The 12,701-nt window shown below is 37.4% G+C and overlaps 1 protein-coding gene across 1 annotated transcript in view; it reads left to right on the top strand.

The window, feature by feature from the left end:
• The window catches only part of LOC103731729 (EGF-like and EMI domain-containing protein 1), a 616,338-nt gene that overhangs the window by 60,783 nt on the left and 542,854 nt on the right, over positions 1–12,701 (top strand). Inside the window, 3 exon segments of the mRNA XM_029562083.1 lie at positions 6,224–6,358; positions 9,227–9,336; positions 10,738–10,842. Of these exon segments, the coding sequence (XP_029417943.1) occupies positions 6,224–6,358; positions 9,227–9,336; positions 10,738–10,842 (350 nt within the window).

The following is a 12,701-nucleotide window of genomic DNA, read 5'->3' as shown; positions in this document are numbered from 1 at the left end:
TTTTATTTATTATTTTTATTTTATGTATATGAGTATATTGCCTGCATGTAGGTGAGTGTACTTGTGTGTCTTGCAATGCTGCGGAGGTCAGAAGAGGGCATCTGATTCCCCTAGAACGAACATGAATTAAGGACCGTTCGTAGCTGCCATGTGGGTACAGGGAATCGAACCTGGGTCCTCTGCAAGAGCTGTTGGTGCTCTTAACTGCTGAGCCATCTCTTCAGCCCCCTCACTATAATTTTTAAAAGGGATTTCATTAAACCTGCAGAATGCTTTGTGTCCATTTTAACAATGATAATTCTTCCACATAGAAAAATATGGACTATCTTTCTAGTTATTCATGTCTTCTTCCTTTTATTTCTTTAATGTTTTATAGTTTACAGTGTGCAGATATTTCATTGATTTAAGTGTATCTCAGTTTTAATGGAGGCTTATTTACTCTTGGGGCATTTTCTTAGAGAGTAAAAACATGTCTCATATTTACACATTTTATACAAAGTTAGGGCTGCAGAGATTGCTCAGTGTTTAAGAACACTGGCTGTTCTTGCAGAAGACCCAGGTTCAAATCCCAGCACTCACATGGCAGCAAACAACTGTCCGTAACTCCAGTTCCAGAGGATCCAAAAGCCTCTTTTGTCCTCCGCAGGCATTGCACAACATGGGTGCGCTTACCTACATGCAGGCAATACACACATACACATAAAATAAAATAAAAATATTTAAAAAACAAAGTCAGATACTAATATGAAACTATTATTTAACTTCTTTTAGAATGGTGTATGCTGTTTCATTAACTTTAAGGACAATTCATATCTGACTTTGCTATGGATCCCTGTCACAGTTACTGATGCAGCCTACATGTTCAGAGAAACTGTAGCATGAATTCATTAGTTCTTAACAGGATTTTCAAACAGTGTGATTTCCATTATGTTTGAGGTACCTGATGTCACTATTTCTGATAGGGAACATATGTTAGTACTAAGAATTCTTTTTCAAAAAAAAGAAAAAGGACAATCCAAATCAACCAGTAATATCTTCATAAGAAATTCCTCAACACAGACTTAGGAGATAGGAAGCAAAGACCAACTGGTGATGAACGCTTTAGTTCAGGGGGAAGTCGGTGCATAGACCTGTCAGGGGTGATGCAATTGGAATTTCAAGATGTGATTGTTCTGCCTTTTAACAATCTGAGGAGACAGGACTGTGAGATTTTGCCTGCCAGAGAATTTTCACTAGTGAACTCCTTAAATCAGACAGACATTAGCAAGGAGTTAGGACGATGAGTTGGGGAGGATTAGCGAGCAGGCACTGGAGGATAGACTGAGTGGTCAGCAATCTCTAGATTGTTTTATAAGGGTACAATTCATAAGGTTTCCTGCTCTGAGATGGTAATGAAAGTAAGAGGCAAATAAATGGTTACATTTCCAAGCAAGCAAAGTTAAGTCTTCCCAGAGATCCCCAAAGAAAACATAATAAAACTAGATGATTTCAAAGGTAGTCCAAGCAAGTTAGAGATATTCATGAATATTGAAAATTTTCATATAAGAGGTGACTTGATTTGGAATTATAAGGTGATCATTTAAAAAGGAAGGAGAAACACATTATTAGCCCATTACATCTTGGATCGATGGGGACCACCCATTCTTTTTAAGTCCTTTATGCATCATCGCTAATAGATTGCCCAGGGAACACAAAGTCTCATTTATAATTGTTATTTGAATATTTTATGTAAAAGCTAATCTTCTGAAGACTTAGAGAAATCATTGTAGATTAAAATAAGAAATAAAGATTTGCATTTATAAGAAATTAATGGTGGTTCTGAAATTGAAGAACCATTTAGTGCTGGGAGAAATAAATACAAATTGTAACATCTATCTGATGGAGTTTTGTTTAGATTGCTTCTGGTGATAAACCATCTATAATAATATAAATCAAGGGCTGGTGTTTGCCATAAATTTGCAATGTTTAGCATAATTTTCGTTTGCACTTCATACTGAAATGACACCAAGAAATATGAGATTAATAGTTAGTTATTAAGTGAAAATGACTTTCATGTCTGTAGTCATTTTTAGAAACGGTTACGTGTAATTCATTTAGGGAGCAGAAAAAATTAATTTGCAGCTGTGGATGGATCTAGCACATTAAAACAAAGGGGGAAGTGGTGTACAGTAATAAACTTTAGAAACAGAAGGGTGGGTTTATTTTTAACCTTCATTTTGATTTCCCAGTACCTTCAGGTATGCTCTCAGATCATCAGACTTTTATCTGCTGACTATAGAATATGCTGCTAATAGCTTAAAGAATGGGAAAGTTGGTACCTGCTCTCCAATGATGTCACAACATTAGAGAGCAGGTGCTTATTCACACCTAAGGGGTTGGAAGGTCTGAGGCAGTCACAGATTTCCGAGGCCTTCTTTATTAATTTCAATTAGTGTTTTCATTAGGTAGTGTCATCTTAAGTTCTTATTTCATAAAAATGACATATTATCTACTTTCATCTATATTTCAGTGTTTTGAAAATAAGCAGTGATATAAAAATTAAATTTGGTAAATAGCATTTCTTTGAGAAATTTATCCTCAGTTTCTTAATGAGCTAAAAATGTATAGCTAACATAGCCAAGCATGCGTTGTCTGTCAGCTTCTATGAATGCTTTATTACATGTCTTCACTGATGTGTATTCTTGATCACTTGAGTTCTAATAAGGCAAAATCACTTATTCATTTATTTAGGTACAACTGATTGAATACCCTCCCCCATGTCATCAGAGAAATAGGTTGGTGGTACTAATATTGTATAGCGGAGGGAAAAGGTCATACTTAAGAATTTTAGCTGGGCATTGTGGTGGTACACACCTTTAATCCAAGCACTTGGGAGCCAGAGACATGTAGATCTTTATGAGATTGAAGCCAGTCTGGTTACATAAGGAGTTCTAGGCCAGCTGGGCCACAGAGAGACCCTGTCTCAAAAAGACCAAAACAGAAAGAAAGAAAAAAGAATTTAGAAGCTAGGTTAGGAGTTATGGTCAAAGAAGTATTATAAATTCATATTTAGAGGCTCTGCTTCTTAAGATACCTATAAAAGTGAGGAAATATTTTACAACAAATGACAAAATAGGGATACATGAAAACTTAAACTTAGAACTCTTGGTAGACCAGAGCAGGTACATGAGGACTGACCAACGACGTGTTGAAGCCCAGCAAGGACTGATGAAGGTGTGAGCATGGATCCAGGCAGTGATAGTAAGGAGGAATTTGAAGAGAATAACAGTGTCTCAAAGCAGATTCACAGCATGCAAAAACTGTCCTTTCTGTCACTTTCCCTTTAAACTGCCTTCTAAGGTGATGATTTCCAGGGGACTGAGGTCTGGATCTAGACTGCGTGTAGGATGACAGGTAGAGGGAGCTAGATCCATCAGCCAGCAATGCTGGCTTGGAGGAAGTCTCAGCATGCTGGAGTGTAACATGATGCTGTTTATGTTCTTATTGTATAATTATGTCAGGTTGCTGCCCGTGTTCTAAATCATTATATAATGATATACTCCCTTGCAAATTTTAAAGATTCTAATCACGTTGTTAACTTACTTTCAGCTCAGTTTAAAACTCAGCTTTCAACATCTGAATCTTGCTTTCTGTCAATTCTAGAACTGTAGTCTGACAGCTTAAAGGCTGAGCAAGGGAAACACAAGAGATGCTTGTGGTCTGAATCTGAAGCATCCCCCCCACTTTCTCCCATTTTTTCCTAACGACCCTGGCTCTTGTGTTGGGAGAGGAAGTGAGAAGAGGTGGAGGATACTGAGTTCCTGCTGGGGATGAAGATGGTACATTAGATTACTTGGATTGGTTTGCTATGAAATCAGTGCCCTGTATTTTAGATGGTGTACTGGATAGTTCTACCTTTGCATCCATTCTATTTAGGCTTCTTGGCTCATATAAAGCATGTAATGCCAAAAGAAGATGTATTTTAATACATGTATGTATGAATGTATTTATGAACATAGATGGATACACATGTACAAATATATATCACCTATATTAGTGGATTCTTTTAAAAATATTTTATTTTGTGATTAGCTAATAGTCTTTATTAATTAAAAAAATTTAATTGAATTTTTGTGTATCTCATACACAATATCTTAATCATCTTTATATCCCCTTCTCCATTGGCACCCTCCCATACCCTGCCACTGGGTTTCATGCATTCTTTCATTTATGCTAAGGCCTATCAAATCAAGTGTCCCCAGACATCCTTCAGTGCACATAACATTCACTGGGGTCTAGTGTAGCATATTACTAGACTCACTCCCTTAAGATAGATCAGCTCTTCTTCACTCAGCCGTAATCATCTGCCCAGTAGTTCTTCGGGTAAGACTGAGGCCTGCTGCCCATTTCCATGCTTCTATGCTGGATTTTTGTGTTTGTGTGTGTGTGTGGATCTTGTACATGCTGACACCATTGCTGTTAGTTCATATGTGCAAGGTCCCAGGAGCCTGTAAGACTCTATATCCATGTGGTCATGCACCTCCTCCTGTGGCTCTTACCCACCCCCAACACTTCTGCAATGGTTTCTGATCCCTTGGAGGGTGAAGTTTAATATAGGAGGACCCACACTCTGTCCAGGACCCACACTCTGTCCAGGACCCACACTCTGCCCAGGACCCACACTCTGCAGACTCTTATTCTCTATAATTTGGCCATTTGTGTTCATGGCCCTCTGTAGCATGAGGGAACTTCATTAATAAAAGTTGAAAGATGCGTTAGTATTCTATCTACCCCTTGTTCCATTAGGTTCCTTAAGTCTTAAGTGTAGTATATTCTTAAAAGCAAAGATTTTCTTTAGTCTTGCTGCCCAATTCTTATTGACTATGAATTCCCAGTGTAGGTATAATTTTTGCACATACTTTATTTCATTGTTTATCAGTTATTTCTGCATTAAAGTTATTTCAATATTAAAGTATGTTTGTAAACTCATAAAGTTCAGAATGAACACTACTGAGTTTAGATGAGGTTAATAATTAACAATCCAAGCAATTGTCTTTTAGAAATACATGTGGATGTGAGAATCAGGTCGATAGGGAAATCAGATGGTGAGATCTAGAACAATAGTAAAAAGTGATAACAAAAAGAGGCTGGTCACAGAGGGTGATGGAATCAAATTTAGTGTGGAAGTGCTTTGAGACATTTATCAGTATTGATGCTATGTCCCTGGACAAGTTCACAGAGATGTTTATGAGCTGACTCCAGCAACTCAAAGAGAGTTCATTTTTAACTTTCAGCAGATTGTGAGTAGGGTAGACTAAATCTGTCCGAAAACTCCCTGAGATTAGGTGTGAGGTAGACTAAGCTGGACTGTAAATTTGAGAAATTCAGGAACAGCAGACTCTGAATATCTCTCACAATCTCTCTTTGTCTCAGTGCAAGACTTGCAATGACTCTCAATGCATGAAAAGCCAGTGTGGACTGGGCAGGCCCAGTTTGCTACTATAATTAGTATTATTTTTAAAGGAAAAATTGGTGTGTGATGCACAATCCTTTATCACCAAAGGCATTCTTCAAATTACAAGAGTCTAAGAAATTTGATGCTTTAGATTATCAGTGTTATCTACCTGTACACATTTAAAAACTAACAATAGTGTGTCCTAAAATACACTAAGTCTAGATATACTTTCTGTAAGGCAATATTCCTTTAATGGGGAAGGTTGAAAAATATTTGTGTTTAAACAAGCATTACATTGCATGTGAAATTCCATTAAAGATACAAATGAAAATTTTTGTTCAGAAATAATTTCTAAGAAACATTTGATTTCTTTTGATACATTGGCTTGCTTTTCATTTACAGATCTTGAGAATCTTGACATTTTGTTTCTTTTCAAATTCTGGTTCTCAAAGAATGCAAAACTTAATTTTCCCAATTACCTTAATCACTTGGGAAATTAATGGCTTGGATATCTATCTTGTAAGTTTTCCTGGTCTTCAAAATCTATCCCAAGTTTTCCTCTCCCTGGTCCTGAATATTACAAACTATTTTGTTTTAATCGGCATGCAGTAATTGTACATTGTTATGGACGTTGAGGCTTTTATAACATTGTATTATTCTCTGTTACTTTATACATTTCACAAGCCATTATGAACATTTTATGGAAAATAAATGAACAAATACTTTATGCCTCATACAGAAAACCTGTATGCTCCTCTCTGATAACTGCTCATCTCTCTTTTTTCAAAGGCCAAATGTTTGTAAAGAAGAGCACATGGCTGTGGTGGGTTTGCCACGCCCATGCATCCGAGCTTTTATAGACGTGATCAAACCCTGGAAACACGGTTGTACAGGCCCACAGCGGTGTGTGGGTTATGAAAGACGGTAAGGCTATTTCTAATTCTTTGTGATTGATAAAACTCAAAACCAGAAGCTTCATCTGTTCCTAAATACTTTATCCCACAAGTTTTAGGAAATGGCTGCATAATTAAATAAAGGAACATAAGGCATTCTGACCAAGAACATTCAGAAGTACACAGATTCCTTCCTCAGGGGAAGGAATGATTATTTTACTTGAGGCCTTGTTTATGTGTGAAGTATTTCGGGTTAGATGCCACTAATTTTTCTTCATGACATGATATACCATTGGAAGGTAAAGATCAGAAAACTGACAGAAACAAGGAATATTGTGTTGGTTTGCTAAATTTAGCAGGACTTGGAAGAAGGATATCTACAGCTGTGCACCCATGTCTGACCTGCCCTCGTTACTCCTGTAGCACTTTGAAGCCTGGTGCTTCTTTAACTTTATTATGGGCTTTGAATTAGGATTAGCCCAGCAGGCTACAAGAGAGAAAAAGCAAGGGTCCACAATGCTTTGTAAGAGTCCAGGCTTCATGTAGACTTTATTTTTTTCATAGTTTTAAAATAGTTTCACAAAACAACTAACATTCTCTTGATACAAATAGTTGCTGATGGGTTGGATTTTATGTAAATGAATCAAATGAAGCTGAATTCAAGATAGACCCTAATAAAAAAGCATGGTTTCAGGTTAATGAATTCATTAATACTACTATTGTCAGAGGAAAGTTTTGGTTGTATATAAACAATTAGGTTTATCATTTTATAGAGCTAGTAGGAGAGGTATGATTCAAGACTTAAGAATTTATAATTATGGATATTTACATGTACCTTGTATGTCTGTGTGTGTGTATGTGTGTGCACTTATCATTAGTAGTCTTTTGTGGGGCAGGGGGGCTGGGTTAAATTGAGACTATTTAAATGACATTTAATTCAGAAAAGTTTTCCCTGGTTCTTAGTAGCTGTGTAGCCTTAGGTAAAGGTTATAGATTTCTCTGTGCTTTAGTGTGTGAAGTTGTAAAAAATAATGTCATGCATGAATAGCCTGAGGATTAGCTGAAAACATATTTTACGCATGTGGCATAATGCTCTGTACCCAGTTTGTGTTACTACAAAGCTATAGCAGTAAAATTTATTGTAAAGGAAATTAGAATAGAAGCAAACAGATAGTATATATGATTTACTGATTAGAGGAGTGTGTGTGTGTGTGTGTGTGTGTGTGTGTGTGTGTGTGTGTGTGTCTCCATATATATATGCCATGCTTGTAAAGGTCAGAGGACAATCTCAGGTATTGGTTTTCAGTGTCTACATGATTTGAGGCTGAGTCTCTCCTTGTTCATTTCTGCATAGGATAACTGGCCAGTGATCTGGGAATCCTCTCTCTGTCCTCTATCTCTCCATAGGAGAACTAGGATTACAAATACTTACATGGCTGAATCCAGCTTTTCCTTAGGTTCTAGGGCTTGAACCTAGGTCATCAGACTTGCTTTTTACCAACTAACCCATCAGTCCAGCTCCAGGAATTTTGTTTCAAAATAGTTTTTCATTTAAATTTTCTGTATTACCCTAATGTAGCTTAATCATTGTAGGTATTAATCTGAATCAAAGAAATTCACTGCCTTATAGGCATATTTGGGAAAAAACAAATATAAATATATAGAGCAAGTTTCAAATGTTTATTCTCCGGATCTTTGTAGCTTAACACATCTTATATGTGGCACTGGTTTGGAGGGATTGCAGTATTGAAGGATAATTGACATCTTTGCCAAACATATTTGTTTTGAACATAAACTACAGTCATATTCTAACTGGAAATATAAACACAAAATAGTGTTATATTTCAAGATGTTGAAAAATGAAATGTAGACAATGTGGCAGTCAATAACTTCTGCTTTTAGAGATAAAGAGCAGTGTATTTTGACACAGGGAGGACAGAGAGGTTGGAGACACTGGAAATATAAAGTGGCCTTGACTAATGAGAGGATTTGGGATGGGACATGGGGCGAGGCATGAGAACAGGAAAGAATGAACTAGCACTTTGGAGAGAAAGCTGACCTATGGCTGATTTGATAGAAAAGGAAGTATGAGCGGAGGTGTTTAGGGTCCCAGTCAACTAATATTTCACATGGATAATACACTGTTAAAAACATTCTGTTCATGACTTCCTCACTAAGGAGTCTTTTAAAACTATCTTTTGCCATAATTGCCTTGTCCCACATCAAATTTTGACATTTCATATATATATATTTAAAATATTTTATTTTCATTTTAAATTATGTACATGTGTGTCTGTGTGTGGGTTTGTGCATGTGATGCACTGTGCACATTTGGGAACCACACACTCACCACTTTCCTTGTAGTCTGTCTCTTCCACTAAGGACTGTCAGCCCATTGCAGGTGGTAACTCTGTGGTTGAAAATGTTTCCTGGAGTAAAACCAATATATGAAGAGCCTTCAATGTCAAGTTGAAATGCATAGGCCTTATGATCCTTCATATATTTTCAGTATTCTCCTTATAATTTTGGATTTCAGTCTTGATAACTTCAGAAGTCTTTAGGATAGTTTAGACTCCAGCACGTGGAATCTTTCTTAATTTTCATTAGTCCATTCCTAAAACCAACATTGATTACATATGTGATGAAGTATGTATGTAATATATATGAAGTATATAGTCACATGTATACATAAATCTTCCTATATATAGATGATAGATACATAGATGATAGATAGATAGATAGATAGATAGATAATACATCCACCCATCTAGTTACTCATCTCTCTATCTGTACATATGGCAAGATTTGATTTGGAGAGGGAATTTTTATAAATACGAAATGAAAACTTTGCCTTTAGAGAAGTGTTACCGTTCCCTGACCCAGATTCTGTGCTCCTTAGGACTCGGTATTACACTGTCTATAGACAGGTGTATACCACAGAGCAGCAGACGGTCTTCAGATGCTGCCCTGGTTGGAGCCGATGGGATGATGAACCAGGCTGCCTCTACCGTAAGTTGTAATTCTGTGCATTCATTTCTCTGTCACTAGAATAACTGGTTTTGCTTAGTTTTTTACTCCAATCATATCATGCCTGTCAAGTTTTTGGTATCTTTAGAAGCACTGCAGATGCAGAACTTCACTTTGGACAGATGACGCGCACATGGCATGCGAAAATGCACACACACAAAATGCACACACACAGAAACCACTGTGAAGCTGTGCTAATGATGGGTTTCAGCTCAGGACCCACGGAACTACTGCTTTATATTCTGTCCCTTTATTTCAAAGACAGCTGATTTAAAGCCAGACAGGCTATACCTTGACGTCCATCTCTCCTCTCTCTTTGCCCCTTTCCCATATCATCAAATTTGTAACCAACAGTTGATTCAGAAGTCCAGAGGGAAATCACTGTATGAAATCTAAATGGGATTTCTCCACTTGGGCTTGTCGTGATTAATCGCAGAACTCTGGAGGTAGTTTACTTTTGAAGATGAGGTGTGCGTTCCTTTTACGAACGTCTGGCAAGGGTATTTCAGAACCTTTGGAGTGTTGTGTTTGACAGCACTCAGGCAGCAGAACCAGTGGCACTGTACAGTTCATTTACGCTGGGAGAAATGGTTCTGTTTAGTGAGCCCTTTACCTACATTATGTGCTTATTGTTATTGCGAATTCACTTAGAATGCCTCAGTGTGTTGCAATCAATGCAGTACAGAAGCAGGACAATTCATCTCTCCTGCTGCTCTGCACCTTGGGGAGTTTGTTGGCATCCTGTTTTCTTCCCCAATGTGCTTTCTGCTCTTGAAGTATCTTGGTGAAATTGTGCCGCAGGCTTCCCATATTAAGCAGGTGTAACATTGAGTAGTATGCCAAGGGCCACTAACTATTTGCATAAAGTGCCAGGTCACTGTAACTGATTGGTTCAAGAGCAGTGAAAAGACCTACCCATAGTACTGTCTTAACTGTGTTATAGACTCCAGAAAACTGACAACTGTGAGATGAATACTTTATATTTATTATATGACTCCTATCCAAGTCCTTTGCCTCTGATTAAATATTACTACCTTTTTAAAAAAAGATTGTTTTCACAGCTACCATGTCCATATAGTTCCTTTAGGCTAATATTTCTTCAATTTGAATGTGAATACAAATGCCTGGTATCTTGTTAAAGTGTGGTTTCTGATTCAATGGGCCTTAATCAGAATCTGCATTTCTAACAGAGGTGATGGGAATGTTCCCACAGAGGATTCTGCTAAGCTTCAATCAGCCATTGACTTGTAATGACAAGTTGCTATGGAGGGACCTGTGAGAATTTCTGGATCAGGTTATATTAGTAACATGGTACATCTATTGATGATTTCCTTTCTCTCTCTCAACTCCACCCTCCCATCCTCTTTACCCACACTCCTTCAGCTTTCTCTTCTCTGGGAACTCATTTCAGTGGAAGGGAATGCTCAGACGGGAAAGCCAGGCGGTGTCTCTGCTCACCAGGATTTCATGGACCCCACTGTCAATATGGTGAGTAGCTAACACGATCATTCTACTATGATTTGGAGCTCTCTGTCTTGCTTTTAGGAGCCAGCCAGTTCTGTCAAGGCAGACTAATGGCAGGGTTAGCCTTCTAAGGACAGGCAAGCATTTATAATAAGCCACTAAGCAGAAACACAAACCCTACAGTATAATAAACGTCACGGAATATGCTTTGTAGTTTAGTTTTAATTATTCACTGTCAGAGTTCAAAGGGTAGCAGTAAGTACAAAATGCTCCAATTTGTAAAGGAATTACAGCTTAAGAAGAAAACCACATTCTGACCTCAGGTGCTAAATCTTTCATGGAGGTATGGCTTGAACTTGTTGGTACTGTATTCTGTGAGGTCTGTGCTTTAAGAATGAACGAGGTAAAATCAACATGAACTTGATGTTGTGTAGTGTTTACTAATCTTGTGCTCTTATCCTTAAAAAAATCTACAAAACCTGGAAGTCTCAAAACTTGCATGCTACTCAAATTTTCAACACTTTACAACCAAATTTTCAAGTTGAAACCTTAATCAACCATTAATTTGGACATGTGCATGTAGTATTTTTCTTGCTTTGCAATTTTCAGAACAACCAACGTGTTAACCTTTACTGCAAAATGAAACCTAACTTAAAGAAGTTGATGTGTTTGTGTTCTTACACCTACTTCTTGGATTTTGTAAGTGAAACTAGGATGTTTCTGACGTCCCAGCTCTCGGGGGTTTTGCCTCCTCTGCAGTTAGCATAGGGGTTGCGCTCTGCTCACGTTATCCGTGGGTCATTTCAGAGCTGTTCTTGAAAATGAATCCCAAAATGCTTTTATGAGTTGTTTACCTTCAAATAAACCACACAAATTTATGAATTAAGATAAAGCTGATAAAGTTTAACCACAACTTGACACTACAGAATACTGATTCAGAGACAAAGGTCAGTGGAGGTTCTCAGCTCCAGACTGTATCTTCAACGTTTTCATGATTTTTCAGAAGCAACAAAAAGTCACACATGGATCTATGATAACAAGTTGTTGGACTTTAGCTAAATGTTTCCAGCTATATATGTACCTATGTCTTCTTCATCTTGAACATTAATTGTGATGGTGATTACACATGATATTGGTTCAAGTTTTTTTAAAAAAATATGATCAGGAGTTACTTTGTAAGTGCATTTGTTTTGGAAGAACAAACCAGCAGGTGCAGAAGAGAAAGGTCAGTAAAGTGACATGTGGTAATGATAATGACCTTAAAATTATACCTAGACTAATTTATTCTTTATTTTCCATACCAGTGCTTGTGTATTTTGATTATTCTGACTTCTTAACAACACTCATACACCAATGTAATTACCATGCTCGGAGAAATTCAAGCACTTAGATTTCTCATTTTTGTAGTTTTGGGTTGGTGAAAATACTGGATAACTTTAAACACAGGGAGAAATCATTGTCTTTCCTGGGAACTTGTTTGTACGCCATGAAATCACAGGACCCACGAGAGAACAGCAACATACAAAATACCCATCAAGAGTCCTGTCGCATTTGCCATTGGTGTTGTCCAAGCGCGCTTTCCTTCAGATTCTGACCCTGTTTCTTCTCACACTGTAGGATTCTTGCTGAATTTAAGAAAGAATTGACAAACCCTGAGCATCATACAACCCAAAGCAGTAGAAGTTCAGACTTCTATTCATCAAAACAAGGTGCCCCAAGCTATGTAAACATTAGGAGGTTTTATGGAGGAATTTTGACGATTTCTAGGAGCTCAAACATTGAGAGATATGGAGAATCTAATTAAGCAAACATGGCATTAGATGAGCTTTGAAAGATGAAAAGTTAAAATCTGCAAAGGCTATTTTTAGAGTATAGTTGAATTT

Source organism: Nannospalax galili, unplaced genomic scaffold (assembly GCF_000622305.1).
Source record: "Nannospalax galili isolate Female #2095 unplaced genomic scaffold, S.galili_v1.0 scaffold33, whole genome shotgun sequence".
NCBI classification, from domain to species: Eukaryota; Metazoa; Chordata; class Mammalia; order Rodentia; family Spalacidae; genus Nannospalax; species Nannospalax galili.
This window is presented reverse-complemented; position numbering and strand designations above follow the sequence as displayed.